This window comes from Microcaecilia unicolor, chromosome 9, assembly GCF_901765095.1.
Source record: "Microcaecilia unicolor chromosome 9, aMicUni1.1, whole genome shotgun sequence".
Taxonomy (NCBI): Eukaryota; Metazoa; Chordata; class Amphibia; order Gymnophiona; family Siphonopidae; genus Microcaecilia; species Microcaecilia unicolor.
The window spans coordinates 58,761,346-58,788,273 of record NC_044039.1 but is presented as its reverse complement, the minus strand read 5'-3'; the positions used below and the strand labels follow the sequence as shown (position 1 = coordinate 58,788,273).

Genomic DNA, 26,928 nt, shown 5'->3' with positions numbered 1-26,928 from the left:
CTGTAATGCCGCACTAAAGAGAGCTGAGAAGCCCAGGTAGCTGCACGTCAGATCTCCTTAAGAGAAAAAAACCACCCGTTTCAGCCCATGAAGAGGACATTGCCTTCGTAGAGTGCGCTGTAAACACTTCAGGCGGCGACTGCCCTGAAAGCAGATAAGCCAAAAAAATGAGTTCCTTAAGCCATCGGGCTATAGTGGCCTTATATGCCGGAAACACCCGTCGGGGACCTGCCAAAAGAACAAATAAATGATCAGAATTCCTAAACTCATTTGACATCTGCAAATACCGCCACAGAGCCCTGCGGACATCCAAAAGGCGCAATTGCCCAAAGGAGTCCGGAAACGCCTCCTTAGAGAAGGAAGAAAGAAAGATGGGCTGCTTCAGGTGAAAAGCTGAAATCACCTTAGGCAGAAAAGAAGGCACCGTACGAACAGTTATCCCAGATTCCGAGAACTGCAGAAAAGGATCCCGACAGGAAAGAGCCTGAAGCTCAGACACTCTTCTAGCCGACATCATTGCCACTATAAAAAAAACTGTCTTGTAGAGTCACATCCTTCTCAGAAGCCCATTAAAGAGGCTCAAACGGAGATCACTGGAGCGCCTTCAACACGAGCCCCAGGTTCCAAGCCGGACAAGGCGACCGCAAAGGAGGATGGAGACGAAGCGCCCCTCTGAGAAAACGAAGAATATCCGGATGAGCAGCAAGGGACAATCCGGAGACTTTCCCCCGGAAGCAGGCCAACGCTGCCACTTGAACTCAAAGGGAATTGTGGGCCAGGCCTTTTTGTAGCCCGTCCAGCAAAAAGTCCAGCAAGAACGAGACTGTCGCCAGAATCTGCGAGATAGCCGTTGGAGTACACCAGATCCGAGCATAAGTAGACCGTGTGCGAGCCTGCAAGAGCGTGGCAATAACATTATTATAATAGCCCTTGTCCCTCAATTGCGCCCTCTCAAGAGCCAGCCCATAAGACCAAAGTGGCAAGGATCTTCCATAGTCACCGGACCCTGAACAGGTTTGGAATTTGAGGCAAAGGAAGAGGTGTGTCCACCAGCATCCGCTGGAGATCCGCGTACCACGGACACCTTGGCCAATCCGGGGCGAAGAGAATCACCAATTCTCGGTGCAGACAAATCCGAAGTAGAACTCGCTCTATCAAGGGCCAAGGAGGGAACACATACAGGAGGCCCGAGGGCCAAGGTTGAGCAAGAGCATCCAACCCCGCCAAGCGAGGATCTCTTTCTGCTGAAAAAGCGAGGGACTTTGGTGTTTACGCTTGACGCCATGATGTCCAAGCCTGGAGTCCCCCATTTGAAACAAATCTGAAAAAAAACTTCTGCCAATTCCCATTCTGCCAGGTCGATTTGATGTCTGCTGTCGGCTTGCATGTTGCTCTGACCGGCTATGTGAGCCGCGGACAGCAGCTCTAGATGGCGCTCGGTCCAGTCGCAGATCTGAGATGCCTCCGCAGCCAGGGCCCTGCACTGAGTGCTGCCCTGGCGATTGATGTAGGCCACTGCTGTCGTGTTGTCTGACAGAACTCGGACAGGAAGACCCTTCAGCGTAATGTGGAAGGCTAGAAGAGCCTGAAATATCACTCTCAGTTCCAAGCAATTGATGGACCATCCCGCTTCTGCGGTGGACCACAGACCCGGAGCATAGTGTCCCTGACAATGAGCTCCCCAGCCCAAAAGGCTGGCATCCATCACCACCAGACACCAAAAAGGAAGTAAGAGCCAATGGCATCCCCTGCCGCAGCCTGCTGTCAGAAAGCCAACAATCCATACTGTGCTGGGCCGCAGGAAGCCACTGAAGTCTGCGTTGGTATTCCTGGGAAATCGGAGACCATTGCTGAAGCAGAGCAAGCTGCAGCGGTTTCATGTGAGCTCTCGCCCAGGGAACCACCTCTATGGTGGCCGTCATCGATCCCAGGAGCTGAACAAAGTCCCAAGCTCTCGCCTGAAAAAGGCAGCCACTACCACTACGACCTCGGAAAAGTCAGAGGGGCAGTCACCAAGCCAAAAGGCAAGGTGCTAAACTGGAAACGTTGGCTCAATACCGCAAACCGGAGAAACCGCTGATGCGGCGGCCAGATGGGAATATGCAAGTACGCTTCCTTGAGGTCCAGAGACGTGAGAAACTCTCCTGGCTGTACCGCCGCAATGACGGAGCGCAGGGTTTCCATGCGGAAGTGTCGCACTCCTAAGGCCTCGTTGACTCTGCTTAAGTCTGAACGACCCACCTTTCCGAGGCACCACAAAATAGATGGAGTAGCGACCGCAGCCGCATTTGGTGTGAGGAACCAGAACCACCACTCCAAGCTTCAGCAACACCTGCAAGGTCTCGTATACTGCCACCTGCTTGATGGCAGTGCCCCATCGGGACTCCAAAAACACGTCTCCTACTGGGACGGCAAATTCTAGCTGGTAACCTTCTCTGATCAGGTCTAGGACCCACTGATCTTAAGTAATCTTGGTCCACTCCTCAAAAAAGAGGGAGAGATGACCCCCCTACTGCGGGAACCAATAAGTGGACCGATGCCCCATCATTGTGGAGGACGCCTCTGAACTCCTGGACGTTGCCCGGACGCTGCAGCGCGTTTGTCCGAACAAAAGGAGTTTCTCTGCTGGAAACGGGTACGTTGATCAAACCCCGCAGAGCGCCCCGGGCGATACCTGTGAGCTTTGTGAAAATGTGGCTTGGAAGAGGAGGGAAAAGAAGGACTTTTGGAAGAAGACCTCGGCCTATCGTCAGGCAACCGTTGGGACTTAGAGACTCCTAGGTCCTTAATCTTCTCCAAATCCTCCCCAAATAAAAGAAGGCCCCGAAAGGGTAACCTCACCAGCCTTCTTTAGAGGCCATGTCAGCCGCCCAATGCTGGAGCCAAAGAAGGCGGCGGGCAGCAACCGCTACAGACATCTGCTTAGCTGAAGCTCTGACCAGATCATAAAGGGCATCAGCCAAAAAAGACAGGGCAGACTCCATACACGGGCCGACCTCAGCAAGGGAACTTGCTCCATCGGTAGGCTGCTCAACCGCCTGCTGCAACCAGGAAAGGCAGGCCTGGGCTGCACAGGAACTGCAAATAGCCGCCCGTAGGAAAGGCTCGATTTATCAAAGGACCACTTCAGCGCGGATTCCAGCCACCGGTCCTGCATATCTTTCAAAGCGACCCCTCCCTCAACCAGGAGAGTAGTTTTTTTAGTCACAGCCATGACTAAAGCATCCACTTTAGGCATCCCAAAGAGGGTCAACTGACTTTCCCTCAGGGGGTAAAGGTGACACATAGCCCTGGCCACCTTCAAGGGACCCTCAGGGTCAGACTATTGAGCTGAAATAAGCTCTTGGATGGAAGTATGCACGGGAAAAGCCTGAGAAGGCTTCTTAGTGCTAGCCATCCTAGGATTAATAGAAGAGGCAGTGCCCTCGTCAGGATCTTCAATACAAAGGGCCTGTAAGGCATCAGAAATGAGAGCTGGCAGCTCGTCAAGGTGGAAAATCCGAACCGCTTTAGGGTCATCCAACTCCTGTGGCAAGAAGCCACCCTCATCTGGATCAGTCCGTGAGGGCCTGCCAGACCCCTCAGAATCCCCAAAACTAGACCATAGAGGAGAACAGAGTAAAGAGTCCCCCCTCAGATGGGGTATTCACTCGTCTACGCTTAGTGTCAGCCAAAAGCTCGGAAAAAATAAAGTCTCCAGCAGACGCTGGGCTATCAAGAACCGGAGGCAACCCAGTCCAAAAGGAATTGCAGTACAGGCCTTTTTAACATAAAAGCCTTATGCATCAGCAGCACAAATTCAGGGGAGAAAAACTCAGCCTGTACATCTGCCCCCACATTGGGGGAAGTGGAGGCAAAAGCTCCTCTAGAAACCTCGAAACGAGATGCCCCCCTGCACTCAGACCCCTCCGCAACCGCGAGGGTCGAGTCACGTGGCTTCTCCAAGATGGCGGCTGCTGTCAACTCCGGCGGGCGGGAAGAATCACCGCCCGCCATGCTTGTGCCAGCATTAGCATCTAGGCAGCATGTGTTGCAAAGTCTCGCTGCTGATCTGCGTTTCCCACAGAGGGAGCAGCGCTTAACCCCTTCAGCAGCCATCAAATACAGAAAACAAAATGGTGCCTTCGCGCCAAAACTTACCCCGCACAGAGCGCTGTCAGCAGGAACCTCCCTGGAGGAGCTGGGCACCACTCTTACCTCAGGAGACCGAGTCAAACGAGCTGCGGTCAAGCTGCACCGAACCAGGAGCTCAGGAGAAAGCCTCTTTTTTTTTTTTTTTTTACTGTGAGGAAAGTTAGAGGCAGGCAGCCACAGAGGAACTCCGGGAGGAGGGGGAATGGGGTAAGGCAGGGACAGGGAAAACCAAGTATGCCTTTAAAGTGGACACCACCAGCCACAACACCCCCTGCTCTATTGGCAAAGCACAGGAGCCACCCCAGGCAGAAATCCAGGAGCTGAGAAGCGACATCCACACCTGCTGGGCGATAGAGATATACTGAAGGCAGAGGGGGCTGGGCGTCCAGGAACACCATGTGCTTTCAGTGTTCTCTATCTCCACCTGCTGGTAGGCGGATACAACCCATCATTTAATGGATTCATCTGCTGTTGATGACAAGGAAGTTAGTTTTTCCAGTTTTGACTGTTCTCATACAAGCCGTAGCTTTGACTATACTATAGAGTTGGGTGAGGAGATGCGTTCAAGTCTGTAAGGAACCCGGGGGGAAGTTGAACATCTTACTTGTTTTGTTCAATAAAAACTGTTCACAATAAAATAAAGGAATCAGGCACAGCAATTGTGCAAATCTACTTCAGTCTACAAATGTCTTCCACCTAATTGGCTGGAGAGCCTATAAAATCAAAGATCAGCCTTGGGGTAGGTAGGAGGGAATTAAACACTAAATAGAGAGGCTTTCCTCAGTTGGTATCTGTGCTCTAAACTGATGTTATGCCAAGCTCTAAAATGCAACCTAAAATATTAAACAAGTAAAACACTATTTATATAAAACCCTTACAGAATGAACAGCATGAGATTAAGCAATAAAGGCAACGCACGCAAATTTTATGCATATGTATTGCAGATCTCCCGAAATAAACTGGACTGGCTAGGGTGTCTCTAGGACCAGCTTGAAAAACAGTTGTGAAAGTACCCAAATAAAGGGTGATCAAGTCCCATAGCAGGCAGCCTGTATTTTTTCTGACAATTAGTCCAACTGCATTCAGATATAACCCCCCCCCCCCCCCACACACACACACACACACTTTCATAGGCTGCTACACAGGCACAATTTGTATAGTTTTAAAAGATGCAGTGAGCATAGTGGGTACTACTTAACATGTCACAGATCTTAAAGCCCTATTCTGAGCCCTTTTTCTATGGGTTTAGTTTAGAACTTTGGGACTCATTCTCAACCCAATGAACAAGTGATTACATCTTACTCAAAATTCCAGATACCTTACTCAAAGCCAAGATGTGTGGATTCTCTTAGCAGATCCGTTAGGGTTTCAAGCACAGAACTTTTCAAAATGATTGGGGGGTGCTAAACCTAATGGAAAATTAGCCCTCCCTAGCCACAGTCTGCTCAATATTGGGGGTGCTAAAGCACCCAGAGCTAGCACTTATGGTTTCAAGAAGATCAAACAGTGAGGAAGCAAAGCAAAACACAACAGTGAAATAACTGAATAAAGGACTTGTTTGTACACCACCGTGTTGTGTTTTTTTGCTTTGCTTCTCCACTGTTTCACCTTTGTTTGAACTTATTTGTGGAGGTGAGATCTTCCTGTTTTTGGCTGTTCAAGGTCTGAGTAGCATATTCCAATTAGGTAGAGCTGCTTATTCCTAAGAATGTGGCATTTTAGTTCACCTTTGTCACTGACCAGCAATCCAAATCAGTATTTTCATATTGTTAGGACGGAGCTAAGGGCTCACTGCAACCTCACACTGAGCCCCAGCAGAATGGTGTAACCCACCCATTCTTTTTTTCACATCTAATATACCAGAGACCTTACAACAAATCATTTAAGTTCTAAAAATGAAGTACCACTGCAGTTTAACTGGTGAGAAAAGAATTTCATCAAGTTACCTGAATTATACTTTCTTTCTGTATCATAGGCTCAGCAAGTTGTGTGCTTGCTTTATATTCTCTTTTAGGAGAAATGCAATTTTCAGGCTCTTCTGCAGATGGTAAAGGAGTCTGAATGGGCAATGGGTTAGAGTTAGAGATATCTAAAAGCAGCAGATGCAAATTATCTGGAATGATTGCTCTACATTGGAGAGAGAGAATGGTAAGTTTAAAACAGAGTGCAAAATGCATAACTTAAAGTAACTAGTACATTTAGTTGTACAAAGTGCCTAGGATTTATGCACACAGCAACCTGACCAGTGCTGTTCAGGATATCTAGTATTAGAGCCCATACATAAGGCAGCACAAATTTGTTTCCAACACGCCTTTACCTGTGTAGCCAATGACTGTGAAAGATTGGTTTCTGATCCAGACAAGGTCTCATCAATAGTAGGTAAGGCAGAATTTGATCCATGTAATAGCTTGGAAGGAGATGCACATTTATTTGTCTGTTCTGTAACAAGCTTTAGAAAAACCATTCACATACTGAAGTTTTGCACTTTTAATTAACATATTACATTTTTCTCAATTTACTGCTTGTATCAAAAGGCAAACACACTCCAGTTTAAGACAGTGACAGATTGAGAACTGATCACTTTGGAAAGTTAAATTGGTTTCACACTAACTCCCTCATATTTACTCTAGCCCTGTTTCTACAGCTGCCCTACATACTTTTCCAGGTTTATTTATATTCTGTATCTTTTTGCAGGTAGGCTATTTCAAGTATTACTATCCTCTGGTTCTAAGGCCATGTGCGTCAATGATAACTTGTATAGTTCATTTAATATATGAATAGAATTTAAGGCTGAGACCTCAGAACATTACGACAGGTTTTTTTTTTTTAGCCTGATCACAGGTCCAAACCTCCTAAATTCAATCTTTTAATACTTCCAAAGCAACACATGAGCAGAAAGTTTCAGATATTAGTGAGACCACTTGGAGATTAAGTATTCTCACTAATGAGAACGTTAGTACCATAGTTTAAAAAAAAAAAAAAAAGACCTCTGAACTCAGTTCAGTGGCTAACTGATTAATGTTCATAAGACAATATTTAGATCTAATTCCTAGATTCATTAGAAGGCTTGTATTTAATCATGATAGTGGCAGCAGCTTTTCCATAAATAAATCCTATACAAGACACTTGTTGAAAGATAGCAGGCTCAGACTCCAGATGCTGACTTAAGTTTCACTGTGCCTTGATGTGAATTATGGTTCATGCACTTATTGACTGTACATTGCTTTCATGGCTTTGATACAAAAAAGTTGAGTAATTTAAACAGGATCAACTCAATTCTGTTCTAAGTTGTTTAATGATACCGAGGAGGCATTTAGAACTACTGGCTATACACTATAGCTGAATTCATACAATATCATAAGCTCTGATATGAAAATGTAATAGGCAATCTGTGGTCCTTCAAGCCTGCAGGTATTTTAAATGAAGTGTTCCTCAGACCACTTCCTTGATAACTTGCTGTACTGCACAAACTTCCCAGGCTTTCTATAGCCTTCAATAAATCTCTTAATTCTGAATGTCAAAATTTCATGTTAAACCCTTTGGGAAAGAGCACTACAGCCATGTATATTCTTATAGGATAATACATGTAATCATGAGGAAATATGTAATGCACACATTTCAAACTGCTTTATTGAACAGAAATAAGGTAAAATTATGTATCATACCTGATAATTTTCTTTCCATTAATCATAGCTGATCAATCCATAGACTGGTGGGTTGTGTCCATCTACCAGCAGGTGGAGATAGAGAGCAAACTTTTGCCTCCCTATATGTGGTCATGTGCTGCCGGAAACTCCTCAGTATGTCGATATCAAAGCTCCATCCGCAGGACTCAGCACTTAGAGAATTACACCCACGAAGGGACACTCTGCCCAGCTCACCACCGCCGAAACGGGGGAGGGAAATTAACCCAGCTCATCCCCACACAAGTGGGGGAGGGGAATCCGTCCAGCTCATCCCCGCGGAGCGGGGGAGGGACACCACACCCGCCGATGCGGGGGGATCTGGCTTATCCTGCAACCGCAACCGCGGGAGGAGCTGACTGACCCTAACACCGCCGAAGCGGGAGGGGTACAAAGCTGCCCTCCAGCCGCACGAAGCGGGAGGGAGTGCCGGCAGAATTTAAATCTCAATCCAGCCCCGTAAAACGGAGGGGAGAGGAATGCAGCAGCTCACTGTAACACAAACTCGTCTCAACTCTTGAAGAATCCAAGTGAAAGAAGAACTTGAACACGAAGTCCTCCTGAAGTAACTGAAGGCTAAACTTGAACCTAAAATTCAACCAGCATATAAACAGTACAGATATCTGGGAGGGGCTATGGATTGATCAGCTATGATTAATGGAAAGAAAATTATCAGGTATGATACATAATTTTACCTTCCATATCATCAAGCTGATCAATCCATAGACTGGTGGGATGTACCGAAGCAGTACTCATCCAGGGCGGGACATAGAAATCCCTGACCGCAACACTGAAGCTCTAAACCGGGCCTCCGCCCGAGCAGCCACAGTCAAGCGGTAATGCCTGGCAAAGGTATGGGCCTTCCCCGCGGCCACCTAAGCCGCTGCAATGGCTTCCTTGTCCATCTTGCCACTGTAGGCTTAGAAGCCTGCAGACCCTTACGAGGACCTGTAAACAGGACAAACAGATGATCCGATTTCCGGAAATCATTGGTCACTTCCAAGTATCTGATGATGACTCGTCTCACATCTAGAAATTGAGAGCAGAGTATTCCTCTGGGTAGACCTCCCTACGAAAGGAAGGGAGACAGAGCTGCTGAATCACATGGAAGCGAAAAACAATCTTGGGCAGGAAGGAAGGCACTGTGCGAATAGTCACTCCTGCCTCAGTGAACTGCAGAAAAAGCTCTCGACATGAGAGTGCCTGGAGCTTGGAAACTCTTCTGGCTGAAGTGATAGCCACCAAAAAGACTGCTTTCAACGTCAGGTCTTTCAGAGATGCCCTCGACAAGGGTTCAAAAGGCGGCTTCTGCAATGCTCTTAGCACCAGGTTGAGATTCCACGCAGGCACCACTGAGTGCAGAGGAGGGCGCAGGTGATTAACTCCCTTGAGAAAGCGCACCACATCTGGCTGCGAAGCCAGGGAAGCACCCTTGAGGCGGCCCCTGAAGCAAGCCAGAGCCGCTACCTGAACTTTCAGGGAACTGAGCGACAGGCCTTTGTCCAGACCTTCTTGCAGGAACGCCAACACTGAAGAAATTGGAGCAGTGAAGGGAGAAAGTGAGCCTGCTTCACACCACGCTGCAAAGATACGCCAAACCCTGGCGTAAGCAGTAGAAGTAGAGCGCTTCCTCGCTCTCAGCATAGTGGCGATGACCTTGTCTGAGAAGCCCTTCTTTCTCAGACGCTGCCGCTCAATAGCCAGGCCGTAAGACCAAAGGGGGAGGGATCCTCCATCACCACGGGACCCTGATGTAACCGGCCCTGCTCCACTGGCAGCCGCAGAGGATCGCCGACTGAGAGCCTGATCAAGTCCGCATACCAGGGACGTCTGGGCCAATCCGGACCCACCAGGATTACCCTGCCGGGATGCTTTGCCACCCGGTCTAGCACCCTGCCCAACATGGGCCAGGGCGGGAACACATAGAGAAGCTCTTGTGTCGGCCACCGTTGGAGAAGAGCATCTACTTCCAGGGATCGAGGGTCCCGTCCTCTGCTGAAAAAGCGCGGCACTTGGCAATTGGCCGATGACGCCATCAGATCTAGGCTCGGCTGGCCCCAGCGCTTCGTGATGCCCAAGAACGCCTGAGCAGATAGCTGCCACTCTCCGGGCTCCAAGGTATGGCGACTGAGAAAGTCCGCCTTGACATTCATGACTCCGGCAATGTGGGCCGCTGACAGCTGTTCCAGGTTCGCTTCCGCCCACTGGCATAGATTCATGGCCTCCTTGGCTAGAGGGGCGCTCTTGGTACCTCCCTGGCGGTTGACATAGGCCACAGCCGTGGCATTGTCCGACAGGACCCGTACAGGCTTCAACACCAGTACCGGGATGAACTCCAACAACACCAACCGAATGGCTCTGAGTTCCAGGAGGTTGATAGACCACTTGCCTCTGCAGGAGACCAGAGCCCCTGCGCTGTCCTTCCCAAGCAGTGGGCTCCCCAGCCCATCAAAGAGGCGTCTGTCGTGACGACAATCCACTCCGGGGTCACCAGAGGCATTCCTGCAGACAACTTGTCTGTCTGCGTCCACCAGCTCAGCGCCTTGCGCACTGCTGGGTCCAAGGGAAGGCGCACAGCATAATCCTCCGACATCGGAGTCCAGCGCAGCAGCAGAGATTGTTGTAGTGGTCTCATATGAGCCCTGGCCCGGGGCACTACTTCCATCGTGGCCGTCATAGAGCCCAACAGCTGCACGTAGTCCCAAGCCCGAAAAGGAGAGGCTACTAGGAACTAGTCCACCTGAGCCTGAAACTTGACAATCCGATTGTCTGGCAGGAACACTCTGCCCACTTGGGTGTCGAATCGAACTCCCAGATACTCCAGGGACTGAGTCGGGCGCAGCTGGCTTTACTCCCAGTTGATGATCCACCCCAGGGAGCTCAAAAGAGCAACCACCCGGTTCACAGCTTTGCCGCACTCTGCATAAGAGGGGGCTTGGATCAACCAGTCGTCCAGATAAGGATGGACTTGAACTCCTTCCTTCCTCAGGAAGGCCGCGATGACCACCATTACTTTGGAGAAGGTCCGCGGAGCAGTAGCCAACCCGAACGGGAGGGCTCTGAACTGGAAGTGTCGGCCCAGTACTGCAAAACGCAGAAAGCGTTGATGAGGAGGCCAGATGGGAATATGCAAGTATGCTTCCTTGATGTCCAAGGATGCCAGGAACTCTCCTGCCTTCACTGCCGCTATAACAGAGCGGAGGGTCTCCATGCGAAAGTGCCGAACTTTCAAGGCCCAACTGACCCCTTTGAGGTCGAGGATAGGCCGTACAGAACCTCCTTTCTTTGGTATCACAAAGAAAAAGGAGTAACATCCCTTGCCAAGCTGATTTTCTGGCACCGGAACGACCGCCCCCAGGCGGATCAGATTGTTCAAGGTCTGCTGCACTACCACAGCTTTGACCGGAGACTTGCAGGGAGAGAGTACAAACCAGTCTTTTAAGGGTCGGCAGAACTCTAGCTTGTAGCCGTCTCTGATGACTTCCAGCACCCAAGCGTCTGAAGTTATTGTGGTCCACTCGCCCATAAACGAGGACAGCCGTCCTCCAATCTGCACTGGGGCGTGGACCAAGGCCCCGTCATTGGGTACGAGATCCTGGGGGAGGACCGGAGGGAGCACCTCCGGGACGGCGGTCTCTGCGAAAGGAATGCTGCTTGGGGGAGAAGTTCCTCTTGAAGGAAGAGGGGGCAGAGGAGCCCGACCTGCCCGGGCGGTACCGACGGGCTTCCTGAAACCGTCCTCTGGAGGTACCAGGGCGAGTACTAGCCCGAGCCCTGACCTCTGGTAACTTCTTGCCCTTAGACGTGCCGAGATCGGTCACGATTTTGTCCAGCTCGACCCCAAAGAGCAGCTTGCCTTTAAAAGGCAATCTAGCCAGGCGGGATTTAGAGGTGTGGTCAGCAGACCAATGTTTCAGCCAAAGCCACCGCCGCGCAGAGATTGTCTGAGCCATGCCTTTCGCTGAGGCCCTCAAGACATCATACAGCAAGTCTGCCAAATAGGCTAAGCCCGATTCCAGGGCCGGCCAATCAGCCCTCAAGGAAAGATCCGAGGGGAAAGCCCGCTGCACCATAGTCAGGCACGCCCTGGCCACATAGGAGCCGCAAATTGAGGCCTGCAAACTTAAAGCAGCTGCCTCAAAGGACGACCTTAAGGCCGCCTCCAATCTTCTGTCTTGGGCGTCCTTTAGGGCCGTGCCACCTTCCACCGGCAACGCCGTTTTCTTAGTCACCGCAGTGATTAAAGAATCCACGGTAGGCCACAGATAGGCCTCACGTTCACTTTCAGTCAAAGGATAGAGGCGGGACATAGCCCTAGCCACTTTAAGGCTCGCTTCCGGGACATCCCATTGAGCCGCAATTAAGGTGTGCATGGCATCATGCACGTGGAAGGTTCTAGGCGGGCGCTTCGTCCCCAGCATAATGGCAGAGCCAACAGGGGCTGAGGGAGAGACGTCCTCCGGAGAGGAAATCTTCAAAGTGTCCATGGCCTGTACCAACAGGTTGGACAAATCCTCTGAGCTAAAAAGCCGCGCTGCAGAGGGGTCATCCGCTCCATCCGAGCGGGGATCCGTCTCCTCCAAGGAATTCGCAAAGGACCGTTGGGAGACCTCAGATACGCTGCCCTCATCTACATCGGAGGAGACAAAGTCCTCCAAGGCCTGGGAATCAACCCGAGGGCGTTTACCTCTGGGAACCTCAACCTCTTAACCAGACGAGGGAGCAGGGGCAGCGTTTTGCATAAGGAAGGCCTGATGCAGCAGCAAAACAAACTCGGGGGAGAAACCCCCCAGACTGTGTACTTCCGCAGCCTGGGCAATAGCCCTAGACGCACCCTCAACCGGCGCTCGCAAGAGCGGGGGAGAGACATGCTGCGCATCCAAAATGGCGTCCGGCGCGACACTCCGCGAAGGAGCCGCGCGGGAAGAACGGCGCTTAACTTTAGCCGCTTTGTGCCGTCGCCCAAATTAATAAGGGCGTTCATGGCATTAATGTCTCCAACCTCAAGGGCGGCCCAAGAAGAAGCCGTCCGAGCCGCGTGGCCGGCCAAGATGGCGGAGGCGAGGAGCGGGGGATGGGCGTTTATGGCGGGAAAAACCGCCACGCCGGAGGAAGGACCGGGACATTCATCGGTCACAAAACTGTCACCCAACAAGGGTGAATCAGGCTTTAAGACCCCCGCATCCCCTCTAGAAGCGCTCAAGCGATCCGGGGAGCGACTCTTTGCGCCCTCGCCCTCCGACGCCATATGCCACGAGGAGAAGAATCGGGGAACCCCCTGCCCGCTATAAAAAGGTAAAAATTACCTGCTTGCCGCTCCGAGCTGTAACGACCTGGTTTCCCAGTGAGTAGCTGCAATAAACGTTTAAATAAACATCGAAATAAACGCCTTTAAGGACGTTCAAAATTTTTTTTTTTTTTTAACGGAGCCAGCGGGAGGGGGGAGAAAAGGAGGGACCTGGCACCACCAGGTTTGCACTTGCTCAAAAGAGCCCTCAACCCCAGGCACTCAACAAAACCTAAAAATTAGGCTTGGAGGCCTAGCCAGAGCTGCTGCTGTGTGCGACCACCACCTGCTGAGATAGAGAACATACTGAGGAGTTTCCGGCAGCACATGACCACATATAGGGAGGCAAAAGTTTGCTCTCTATCTCCACCTGCTGGTAGATGGACACAACCCACCAGTCTATGGATTGATCAGCTTGATGATATGGAATCATACTTTATCCTTCATCAAATACAGTTCAGTGCCAAAACTAGAGGACAGTTCGATCACACCTAAATTATGCTGTTAAGGGGATATGTGCTTCCTTTATAAATACACAAGCTTAGAAAACATGCTTTTGAGCTCCCTGTGCTCTTCATACGCCATGCCCTGCCCATCTTCAAGTCCTTACTCAAGGCCCATCTCTTCTCCCTTGCTTTTGGCGCCTAACCACCTTCCCCATTCCTGTTACCTACACTGACTACGTAGTCTGTTACCGTTAGATTGTAAGCTCTCTTGAGAAGGGACTGTCCCTCCCAGTGTTTAAACTTGTACAGCGCTGCGTAACCCTGGCAGCGCTATAGAAATGCTAAGTAGTAGTAGTAGTTCATGCTTTTGTACTGCCTGTGTTTTGAAACTAGCATGCAGTGCAATAAGTCCAAATGAATGCTCAGGCTACATGCGTCAGCTAGGCTATATCTTTGCCTTGTAGGACAGGGAAAAAAATGGTAGACAGAATGAGGTATTAGGTGCCATTTAGGTTACTGTTATTTGGAATAAAACCTAGCACTTACATACAACCATATGTCTATTCCTAAAAGTTACCTGAAGACATCCCAAGTTTACCTGTGCAGGCTGTGGAGCATAACTTGTTGAATTTTGCTGTGCTTGTTCTTTGGGAGAGAAAGTACAAAACAGTACAAGTTTACAAAACTAAGTCAATTTGCAACTTGCTCTAAGACAAGCGATAAAGGCTGTTCTTACTTCCTCAAAAATATTTAAGTGACTCATTTTATTAGAACAGGAGTGAACCCCATTTTTGTATAATAAACATAACTTCACATTGCCTAAAGTTTAAGTGTTGCTCAGTTAATGCCTTTAAGTTCATGAAATAATAAGTTTAGTCTTATTGGCTAATTTTCTTGAGTCCCACCAGACCAGTCCAGGTATACGAGGGTCACATCCATCCATCAGCAAGTGGAGGCAGGACTATTAGCTCTGTCCTTATGAAGCACTGTACAGCTCAAACCAGTATTCCTTAAAGCAGATCTTCCCCTTAACCTCACTGAGGAGATCCAGAGTACCTGTGCTCTGAATACTTTACAGAAGCTCTACAATATTTCCAGTTGGCCCCAATACCATCTCTTCCATCAGACCAAAGCAAGGCGCCCTAGTCTGAAGTCCAGAGACTCACAAAGGAGAGCTTCTTGGACTCCAAGAAAATTAGCCTAAGACCAAATTGTCTTCCCTTTTGTCCAAAAACCAGTCCAGCTACATGTGGAATTAAAAGCAATTCTCAACAGGGGCAGAAAGACTAGCTGCCAGGACAATGGACCCAAATTCCACCACTGCACAGACATTGTTACTATGCCTCTGGTAGAATGAGCATGAAACCTAACCCAAAGTAGAGTGACTTGAAATAAGCAGAGGAAAAATGCCTCAAGTAGCCACCTTGCAATGGTGGCCTTAGTTACCACTTCTCTTCTGTACACCAAAAACACTGATTATTCACTTTGAAAATGCAACAAAAGGTTCTACAGAAACAGCCTCAACAGGGAAAATTCCTCTCCCCAATTTTCCTGACAGGATGGAAGGGCCACCACCTGACTGAAGCCACCTTGGGGAAAAAAATAAAAGGGAACTATCCAAATACACTCCTCTTCAAAACCTTAAGTGATCTCTGTAGTACAATGCTAGCAATCCAGAAATTCTCCTGAAGAATGACTGCCACCAGGAGAACCACCTTTAAAGAAAAATCCTTCAATCACCTCCTGGTGAGCTCGAAGGGAACAGTTGATAAAGCCTTCAAGACCAGTTTGAGATTCCAGACAGGTCAGAGGGCACAAATGTACTACATCTGAGTGTAGCCCCATAAGGGAGCCATCTATCCACCCACCCCTGGAAATAGATGAGCAGTGATCTGCACTTTCAAGAACTCGAGTTAGCCCATCCTGCAGAAAAGACCGACTTGAAAACTGGAAGCCAACTTCTAGTATACCACCCCTCAGTCTCTAGAGATGTACATAGGGTAGAAAAGTTGAGCCCTTCCATAGCGTCCCCAGATCAATCCAGAGACTTGTGGGTTATGTCCCTCCACTAGCAGGTTAGATAGAGAGAACACTGAAGTTCACCCACAAGAGGGCATGTGCAGCCATCCTCACTTCAGTATTCTCTCTAGCAAGCAGGTGAAGGGACATACTGTGCAGCTCTGCATTGATTTGGCTCCTATCCCGTTCCCTCGGGGGTTGTTGAGCCTGAGTTGGGGTTGAGGTGCTTACTTGCACGTTGGGGCTACACCTGGTGGTGCCAGGTCCCTGCTCGTCTCCCCCCGGTAGCCTGTCAGCCTTTCTAAGGTGTGGGCCTGTCTGCCTGTAATTCTCTCCTTCCTTTCTTGAAAAAGAAAAGAAAAGAAAAAAGAAAAAAAGAAAAGAAAAAAGAAAAAGAAAGAAATAAAATAGGCGAATCCACTAGCGGAGCAATCCTAAAGTGGATCAGACAGCGTCTACTTACTGCAGACTCAGAGGTACATGAATTGACTGCTGGAGAGTCTGACTGTTTTTTTTTCCATATGTTGGCCTTGGAAACCGTTTAGCGGTGTTCGCGATGTGGAGCGCGAAAGCCGGCGTCCGGAGCTTGCGAGGGATGTGCAGGGGCCTTAGACAAGCCCCAGTCAGGTCCGATGGACCGTTCGGTAAGGGAGGAAGCGGCAGATTCGGCAGATGTCCACTCAGCGGGAAAGCCACTGGTAGCGTGATGCAGCCGGCGGCATTTTTTCCTCCCCTTCTCAGCCGCAGGCAAGCATGGCAGTGGGAACACTTCCCTCAGCGGTTGTTGCTCTGAATCGTGGGGCCTCGGACTCCCTCCCCTCGGGCACGTCTCATACGGCGCCATTTTCCCCAGAATTTGTGCTGCTCATGCACAAAGCTTTTTTGATGAAGGCAGCGGGAGGGGAGTCCATGGAGGACACTTTAGATGGGGGTCAACGTGCTTATTCGACTGAGTTCTCCCATAGAGTACCTAAACGGGCCCGTTTGGAGTTTTTTGACCAGGGGGCTGAGGGTTCGGGGCACTCTGATTCTGACGAGGCTCCAGGTTCAGGAGATTCCCTGCCGGAGATCTTAGAGGAAGGAGAATTGCCGGCGGGGGAAGGAAATGACCCTACCACGGCAAGGCTTTTCCGCAAGGAGGAGCTCCCGTCCTTGATCTTGAAGGCTATGGAAGTATTAAACATTTCTTCGCCCGAACCTGTGTCTCAGGCGGGGTCAGCGCCCTCTATTATGTCCGGGACTAAGACTCCTTCTAGGGCGTTTCATATCCACGAGGCTATGCATGTGCTCATTAAGGCCCAATGGGACTCACCGGAGGCCAGCTTGAGAGTGGCATGGGCTATGGCCAAGCTCTGTCCTTTGCGGCAGGAGGACTTGGAGTCCCTCCCTTTGCCGCTAGTAGATTCTTTAATTACGGCGGTCACTAAGAAGACTACTTTGCCAGTAGAGGGCGGCAGTGCTCTCCGAGATCCGCAGGACCGCAGGCTTGAGGCCTCGGTGAAGGCTTCTTTCGAGGTGGCGGCGCTGTCTTTGCAGGCCTTATGCGGCACGGGCTTGTCTTTCATGGGTGCAGAAGGCAACGTCACCTGACGATTTAATCGAGAGTCTGCCGATGTTGGAGTCAGGCTTGGCGTACGTGCTATATGACATCCTCAGGGCGTCTGCGAAGGAAGTGTCGTTGGCTGTTTCAGCCCATCGATGGATTTGGCTGAAGCACTGGGCCGCAGATGTGGCCTCTAACTCCCGTTTGGCAAGGTTGCCTTTTAAAGGCCGCCTTCTTTTTGGAGAGGAACTGGCTCAGACCGTCAAGGATTTGGGTGATTACAAGGGCCGCTTGCCAGAGGACAAGAGTAAGTCCCAGACGAAGAGCTTCCGGCCTCGATTCAAGGAAGCCAAGCGATATTGGCCTGGCAGAGTCGGGGGTTTCCTAAGTCTCGGTTTCAGCAGAAACAGCAGCCTTTTCGTCAGGATCGTCGTCAGCCGGTCTCGGCCTCTCGCAGCCAACAGGGTAGCAGAGGGGCCCAATGATGGGGCCCGGGTCCATTCCTTTCCGCCAATTGGAGGATGGCTGTCTCAGTTTGGGAAGGAGTGGGCCGGGGTGACCGCAGACGAATGGGTGCTGGATATTATTCGAGACGGCTACAAGTTGGAGTTCTCCCGTCCTCTTTCCGACAGTTTTCTAGAGTCTCCTTGCAAGTCTCCGCTAAAGAGAGCAGCGGTGCAGGAGACTGGCAGAATTGCTGCGTTTAGGAGCAGTAGTACCGGTGCCGTCTGCCGAAATCGGCCAGGGTCGCTACTCTATTTACTTTGTTGTGCCAAAGAAGGACGAAAGATGGCGGCCAGTTCTAGCTATCAAGGCAGTCAACAGAGCCCTCAGAATCAGGCATTTCAGGATGGAAACGTTGCACTCAGTCGTGGCTGCCGTGCAACTGGGAGAGTATCTCACAGCGTTCAACCTGAAGGAGGCATACTTGCACATTCCCATTTGGCCACCTCATCAGCGCTTCCTGCGTTTTGCGGTGATGGGGCAGCATTTTCAGTTCAGAGCCATGCCGTTCGGTTTGGCCACGGCGCCTCGCACCTTTTCAAAGGTGATGGTGGTGGTGGCAGCCTTCTTGCACCAAAGAGGGATGCAAATTCATCCGTATCTCGACGACTGACTCATTTGGGCGCCATCCCAGGAGGAATGTGCCCAGGCGACACAGTCAGTAATGAATCTGCTGAGTTTGCTAGGCTGGGTGATCAACATTCGCAAATGTCAGATCATTCCGACCCAGACGTTGGAATATCTGGGAGTTCGGTTCGATACCTCTCAGGGCGGAGTGTTTCTTCCGGAACCTCGCAGGTTGAAGCTGGTGTGTCAGATTTCAGCTCTCCTTCAAGTGGAGGCCCCGACGGCATGGGACTATGTTCAGGTCCTGGGCTCTATGGCAGCGACGTTGGAAGGGGCCCCTTGGGCCAGGAGTCACATGCGTCCGCTGCAGTGGTCTCTGCTCAGCCGTTGGTCCCAATTGTCGGAGGATTATGGGGTCCGGATTCTGTGGCAGTCGAGAGCTCGTTTTGCCCTCCGGTGGTGGCTTCAAATCGGTCAATCTTCTTCGTGGCATGCCCCTCGCCTCTACATAATGGAGGGTAGTCACGACGGATGCCAACCTCTCCGGTTGGGGGGCTCATTGTCTAGGCCACTCGACTCAGCGGGTTTGGAGCCCATCGGAGACTCGGTTGTCAATCAATCTGTTGGAGTTGCAGGCCATTCAGTTGGCGTTACAAGCCTTCGAGGCCTTGCTACTGAACTACTCGGTGCGGGTTCTTTGCGACAATGCGACAGCAGTGGCTTACGTCAATCGTCAAGGGGGCACTCAGAGTGCTCAGTTCTCTTCAGAAGCTCTTGCCCTCTGCTGCTGGGTGGAAACACGTCTTTCTCTTTTGTCAGCGGCACACATAGCGGGAGTCCTGAATGTGCAGGCGGATTTCCTCAGCCGGAACCGGCTGGATGCGGGGGAGTGGGAGCTCTCGCAAGTGGCGTTCGACCGGATCACGGATCATTGGGGGATGCCAGTAGTGGATCTGATGGCCCGGTCATCCAATGCCAAAGTTCCTCGCTTCTTCAGCAGGGACAGAGAATTCGGGTCCGACGGCATAGACGCGTTGGTTCAAAGGTGGCCGCAAGACCTGCTTTACGTTTTTCCTCCTTGGCCGATCGGTCGCATGATCGGGAAGATCTCGCGGCATCCAGGAGTAGTCATTCTAGTAGCTCCGGATTGGCCCAGGCGTCCTTGGTATGCGGACTTAGTTCGGCTGATAGACGAACCGTTGGGTCTGTCGGATGTTCCCGATCTCCTGGTTCAGGGACCGGTGACCATGCAGGATTCGCTTCCATTTGCGCTTACGGCTTGGCTATTGAGTGGTCAAGACTCCGGCACAAAGGCTATCCTGAACCAGTGATTAGGACGATGTTGCAGGCGCGTAAGCGTTCTACTTCTGCGGCATACGCTAGAGTCTTGAGGACCTTTGTTTCCTGGTGCTCGTTGTCGGGCATCTCGCCGGAATCGGCTCCTCTCGGGTCTATCTTGGCTTTTTTGCAGGAGGGGGTGGAAAATAACCTTTCTTTGAGCTCTATTAGGGTACAGGTGGCAGCATTGTCCCGTTTCCGTGGCCGCTTGGGTGGTCGCTCTCTGGCCGCTCACCCGGATGTTGTTCGTTTTCTCTGGGACGTTAGTCATGTTAGGCCCCCTCGGATACCAGTGGTCCCAGAATGGAGCTTAAATCTGGTTCTGAAGGCGCTGCAGCGTGCCCCGTTTGAGCTTTTGAGTAAGACGTCTTTGAAGGATCTCACGTTGAAGACGGTATTTTTAGTGGCCATGGCTTCGGCAAGAAGGGTTTCGGAGTTACAAGCTCTTTCGTGCAGGGATCCTTCTGCGTTTTTCGGAAGCTGGGGGTCTGTGCGTACAGTACCATCCTTTCTGCCAAAGGTGATTTCACGTTTTCACCTTAATCAGGAACTCCACTTACCATCTTTTAGACGGGAAGATTACCCTGAGGATTTTTGGCAGTTGGGTTGCTTGGATGTTAAAAGAGTTCTGATTGCATATTTGGAGGCCACTAATTCCTTCCACGAGTCTGATCATCTTTTTGTTTTGTTTGCGGGGCACAAAAAGGGACAGTCGGCTTCTAAAGCTACGATCGCTCGCTGGTTACGGGAGGCGATCGGCTCTGCTTACCTTTCCATGGGGAAACCGATTCCTCTTCAGATTCGCGCGCATTCGACTAGAGTTCAGGCCACGTCCATTGCGGAGTACCGGCTGGTATCATTGGATGAGATTTGTAAAGCGGCTACTTGGGCATCGGTGCACACTTTTGCGAGACATTATCGTCTGGATGTCGCGGCGTGTCGGGATGCATGTTTCGGTGCTTTCTTCAGGGAGCATGCAGTCCCACCCTTCTTGAGGACTGCTTTGGTACATCCCACAAGTCTCTGGATTGATCTGGGGACGCTATGGAAGGTAAAATTATGCCTTACCTGATAATTTTCTTTCCATTAGTCCCTCAGATCAATCCAGAGGCCCTCCCTGGGGTTCACACTCACTGATTCTGTATGACGTATATATCGAAGAATTTGTTAAGGTTATATTCGCGTTCTTCTTGTAGTCTGCAAGTTTGAGATTAAGTATATTGTTATGGAACGATTGTTACTGTTAATCAGCTGCAAGGTTTTTTCTGCAGCTTGTTTGCTCCGTTAGAGAGGCAGGAGAGCATTCTATTGTTCAGCTAGTTTCTTGCTGCTTTGGAATTGTATACTGAAGTGAGGATGGCTGCACATGCCCTCTTGTGGGCAAACTTCAGTGTTCTCTCTATCTAACCTGCTAGTGGAGGGACTTAACCCACAAGTCTCTGGATTGATCTGAGGGACTAATGGAAAGAAAATTATCAGGTAAGGCATAATTTTACCTTCTGGGCCTGTTAACAAGGATGCAAAAACTCCTTCCTCATAGCCCCTTCTGCCTCAGATGTGCTGAAGGGCCAAGCTGAATGACTCCCCTATGGAACAAAAAGCAACCTTGAAGCTGCTCTGCTAGGCACACCTTAGCCCAAGTACGGACAACCAGTCCTTGAGGACCACAACTCAGTTGCATTTTCAAGATTTCCACAATGAATATGCATGAGATTTGGCATGTAATGCTTCCATTGTATGCAAACAGAACTCATGCATATTCAACATCTTATATAATCAATATAGATGTACACTCCCTATGCAAAATAGGGAATGCACGCACACATTGTATTATAGGCCTGCCTAGATCAGTCCCTCCAAGCCCCCTTTGTCTTCTAGACATGCTCAGTTTACCCTTTCCCTACCCTTTCTGCTGCCACCTTACATGGGGATGCCACTAAAATGAGGGCCTAAATGTTTTGCCTGTTATTAACTTTTGAGCCTGGATATAATGTCCTACTTCTCGCATACAAGAAATCCATGTTACATCAGAGAACAGTTGCAGTTTGGAACTATTCAGTAGAAAGCCCATCCTCAAAAAAAAAATTTAAGAGTAGAAACACTTACCCATGGGAGTGCTTGCGAAAGGCTGTTGTGAAGTAGGCGTGGTACTTTGAGGTGCATGGTCATAATCTACCACAGACTCCTTAAAAAAAGGTTTAGGTTTTGTATTTAAACTTTAAACCAATAAAGCATTTCAGAAAATTGCATTTAGCAGTCAAACAAGGCAGGCAAAACAGGTCACAGGAGTGCCAAAGAAGTGGTACTATGAGGACTAGCATCCACAAATCACTATGAAGGCCTCAATTTGTCCTGTTTTTGGAATTTTCCCCAACATCCATGCACATGTGCTTATACATGCTATGCTCACTGTATGAATAGCACACTGCAAAATAGATAAAAGCCATGTTGTATCAGAAGAGACCATCCAGCCCAGCATCCTAGTTTTCAGTCACTAGCCTGGATCAAAAATACCTGGCAGATCCTAAAAGGTAAACCTCATAGCTCATTTCAGAGGATAATCGATGACTCCCAAGTCCACCATGAAATTGTACAACCTCTTTTAAACCCTGCTATGTGATCATGGTGATTAACATTTTCTTAATGGATTCCATGTCTTGTACTACACAGGGGCATAGCCACGGGTGGGCCTGGATGGGCCCGGGCCCGGCCACTTTTCCTCCAGGCCTGCCCACCCAACATCCCCTCACAATTTGCCTGCCCTATGCTTAATCGTGTCTTCCCCGCTGGCGCTGCCTCGGTCCCTCCCTGCAGCATTCTTGTCTTCACCCGTACCCGTCACCATCAGCGCTGCCATTCATTCTCACAGGCAGCTTCGCTCCCGCTCCCCTTTGCCGCGTCCACTCCTCCGGCTCTCTGATGCACTTCCTGTTAAAGAATGAATGGCAGCGCTGACGGCGACGGGAACGGGTGAAGACAAGAATTCTGCAGGGAGTCGGGGACCGAGGCAGCGACGGCGGGGAAGACCGAGGCAGCATGCTGGCTGGTGGCAGGGAGACGGAGAGACAGGAGCACTGTTGGGGTGATGGGGTAATGCTAGGTAGAGGTGAGAGAGGGAGGTAGGAAATGTTGGTGGGGGGAGATGCATGGGGAGAGAGAGGGAGAAATGCTGGATGTGGAGGAGGAGGGAGGGACAGATGCACAGCAAGAGAAAAGGGGAAATGTTGAACATGGAAGTGGGAGGAAGTGAGAGGGAGACAGAGAGAGAGATGCTATAAGGGGAAGGAAGAGGAAGAAAGATAGATGTTGGGCCCAGGGTCCAAGGAAGGGAGATACTGAGAGTGATGTGGGCAGTGGGAGAGAAGGAGGGAAGAGAAGGTTGTACATGGAAATGGATGAGAAGGAGGGATAGCTATACACTAGAGGGGAAAGAGAAAACAATCAATAATTGTTAATTGGCAGCAGTTTGGTGTTATGTACGCATCTGCCCTAGGTGCTAGTCTATAAGATCCGTGTCTGAATTTTATAGTGCACAAATCTAAAGGTGCATGGGAGGAGCATGGCTGGATCAGGGGAGCATTCCTAGAAGTTAGGTGTGATGTTATAGAATACTATGGCAATTGAAGGCGGTAGAACGAGAGGACATGAAATGAGATTGAAGGGAGGCAGACTCAAGAAAAATGTCAGGAAGTATTTCTTCACGGAGAGAGTAGTGGATACTTGGAATGCCCTCCCACGGGAGGTGGTGGAAACGAAAACAGTAACGGAATTCAAACATGCATGGGATAAACATAAAGGAATCCTGTTCAGAAGGAATGGATCCTAAGGAGCTTAGCCGAGATTGGGTGGCAGAGCCGGTGGCGGGAGGCGGGGATGGTGCTGGGCAGACTTATACTGTCTGTGCCAGAGCCGGTGGTGGGAGGCAGTCTGTGCCAGAACCGGTGCTGGGAGGTGGGGCTGGTGGTTGGGAGGCGGGGATAGTGCTGGGCAGACTTATACGGTCTGTGCCCTGAAAATGATGGATACAAATCAAGGTAAGGTATACACAAAAGTAGCACATGTGAGTTTATCTTGTTGGGCAGACTGGATGGACCGTGCAGGTCTTTTTCTGCCGTCATCTTGTTGGGCAGACTGGATGGACCGTGCAGGTCTTTTTCTGCAGTCATCTACTATGTTACTTTGTGGGAGATTGTGGATCCAGGGACAGAAGGGAGTGAGGGAGAAATGCTGGACAATTGGAGGGAGGGAACAGAGAGGAAGAAATGCTGGACCACAGGGAAGGGGGGACTGGAAGATGCTGGGGGGGGGGGGGGGAGTGTGGAAGGGACAGGGAGATATTAGGCCACAAGGGTGGGGAGGGGAGAAAGGGAGCAGGCGTGCTGGGCTAGAAGGTTGGAGGGAGGAAGATGCTGCAAATGGCGGAACTATTTGGGAGAGGCCAAAGGGGAGGTGGGAAAGAAACAAATGAGAGGAGGATAGTGATTGGGGTGGGGGCAGAAATATGGTAATGGAGAGTTGATTTGAAGATGAAAGGAAATGGAAGGCTGGCGGAAGGACTAAGAGGAATGGGGCAGCTAGTGTGTGAGAGAAGGAAATAGAATTTGATAGCTGAAAACTAAAAAGAAGGATGAGGACGAGGGTGAAATTTGAGTGAACAGAGGCAGTAAAGAAACAAAACAGAGTAAAGAGCTAAAAAATATCAATGTGTCAATGGCAGGTGTAGTGAAGGAATGGAATAAGACAGGAGAGAAGAGAAAAGACAAATGGACAGCAAGCAGTTGAAGGAGAATTAGCAGAAAGAAAGGAAAAGAGGAAACTGGAACCAGCATGATGGAACAGTAAAATGTCCAGACAACAAAGGTACAAAAAAGTATTTTATTTTGAATCTATTAAATGGAATATGTTAGCTTTGGGACATGTGCACATTGCATAGCTGTTTTTGTTTCTCTAGTGTTGCAGTACATTCCAAGTTTAACTTCTTGGGGTTCCCAGTTCTATTTTTGTGATCCCTTGTTTTGTATTTGGTGAGGGTCTGTTGGTACGATAGTAATGGCAAGTGGGGAGATCGGAGGGGAGGCAGGGATTGGGAGGGCCCCTTCCTTTACTTTCTGACCTGAACCCCAGCAAGTCTAACACCAGCTCTGACCCTTGCTATAGCTCTTCCTTCCTTCTCTCCCACTGTCCACATCACTCTCACTATCTCCCTTCCTTGCGCCCTGGGTCCAGCATTTATCTCTCTTCCTCCTCCTGCCCCATCCTTGCGTCACTGACAACTGTGCATGCATATTTTGCCGACATCAATGGCTCAGGGATGTTGCTGCTGCCCGCCAAACTTGGTAAAATGGAATTTTGGCTACCTTCAGAGGAAGTCTTCTGCTGACAGAGCTTGGGAATCCTCATGAGCTAAAGTATTTATATTTTGAGTTGTGAGGTGCTGAGAGAGGGGTGAAATGTGGGAGTAGGGCAGGGGCAGAAAAAATGTTGTGCCCATCCAATTTGGGCACAGGCCCACCCAAAATTGGCTGTCTGGCTACGCCACTGGTTCAATGCCGACTATACTTCTCTGGTTCCTTAGCACCGCCACATATTTGGCCTGGTTGTTCTGCCAGTCATGCCACACAGTTTCTCGGCACTTGCCCTTTATCTTATGGGGCCATGGCTTCCTTCCAGTGATGTGCCTTACTGCAGTTAGTGCTCCTGTGTTATGGTAATGGGCTGAAAAGGGGGGCAGGGTGGGAGAAGAGAAAAAGGAGATGCCACATGGGGAGGGGCAACTGATAGTCTGCAGGAGGGCACCAGAGACCCTAGGCAAGGCCCTGTAGAAAACCACCTAAACTCACTAAGCATATGGAAAGCAATGAGCACAAATGCTCGTAGTCTAAAATGTTCAAGACTTGCAAGTCCTGATGTTTGAAGAAAACTTGGACATTGTTGCTATTACGGAGATGTGGTTCAACGATTCCCATGAATGGGATGTGACCATACCGGGCTATAATCTTTTTAGTTAGGATAGAGAGGGCCAAAGAGGTGGAGGAGTGGCACTGTATGTGAGAGATAATATCAGAGCGGCTGAAATGCAGGGAACCTGGGGAAAGGAAGAAGCTTTATGGATCGTTCTACAAAGAGAAGATGGAACCTGTATCCACACGGGGGTTATCTACAGACCTCCTGCACAAAGGGAGAAGCTATACAAGGACCTGATAGAAGATATTCAAAAGATTGGTATGAAAGGGGAGGTGCTACTGTTGGGAGAATTCAAATTATCTAACATGGATTGGAATGTCCCGTCTGCAGAATTGGAAAGAAGTAGGGAAATTGTGGATGCTTGTCAGTGCCTTCCTCAGACAAATGGTGACGGAACCCACAAGGGAAGGGTCGATGCTGAATCTAGTGATCACGAATGGAGGAAGTGTTTCCAATATCTGGGCAGGTGCCCATCTATGTAATAGTGATCATCACACCATATGGTTTTATAAAAGGGTGAAGGCATAGTGCGGACGCACAAAACTCAAAGTACTGGATTTCCGACATACTGATTTTGATAAAATGGAATACCTGAAGAAGGAGCTGTTGGTGTGGGAAGGCATAGATGTGGAAAAACAGTGGTCCAAGCTAAAGGCTGCTATAAATATGGCGATTGATATTTATGCGAGGAAAATAAAAAAAGAGAATTAGGAAGCCTATATGGTTCTTCAAACAAGTAGCTGGAAAAATAAGAGTAAAAGAGGCTTTGTTCAAGAAATACAAAAGAACGCAATGAGAGGATCACGGAAAAGATTATAGGATTAAACTCAAAGAAGCGAAGAGGGAAATACGTCTAGCCAAAGTGCTAGCGGAAAAAAAATGGCTGAAGATGTAGAGAGGTAACAAGACCTTTTTCAGATATATTGGAGAAAGGAGAAAAGATAGAAATGAAATTGCGAGACTGAAAGATAATGAGAGTGGCTGCGGAGAGTGAAGAAGGTAAAATGAATGTGCTAAGCAATTATTCCTCTTCGGTGTTCACCAAGGAAAATCCTGGAGAAGAACCGCAGTTGGCAGGGCCGGTCTTAGCAATTGCGAGGCACTGTGCAGACCAGTTAGGTGGGGCCCTCCCCAGTCCCACCTAGCCCTGCTCCTTGTTAAAAGAAAATTTTTAAAACATCTTGTCATTTCAAGTAAAGACAAATCAAGCAAAACTTTTATAGAAAAACTAATTCAAACATGCAAAATGCTATAATAGGAAACCTTTGGGTTTAAAAAGCAAAGGTGCATGTAAGGACTGGATAAATGAATTAAAACAAATCCCCTTAATATATAATATTTGGTAGCAATAATGAAACGGTGATTGAATATTCAGATAGCAAGCAGCCTGAGCCAACAGATTTATTTTCCACTGAACACAATTAACTTTGTATGAACTTGGCT

General features: G+C 49.4%; 1 protein-coding gene across 1 annotated transcript in view; it reads right to left on the bottom strand.

Moving 5' to 3' along the window:
- CAPRIN2 (caprin family member 2) overlaps positions 1-26,928 on the bottom strand; it is a 701,412-nt gene that overhangs the window by 297,050 nt on the left and 377,434 nt on the right. Inside the window, 4 exon segments of the mRNA XM_030214677.1 lie at positions 6,081-6,191; positions 6,452-6,583; positions 14,149-14,195; positions 21,628-21,706. Coding sequence (XP_030070537.1) covers positions 6,081-6,191; positions 6,452-6,583; positions 14,149-14,195; positions 21,628-21,706 — 369 coding nt within the window.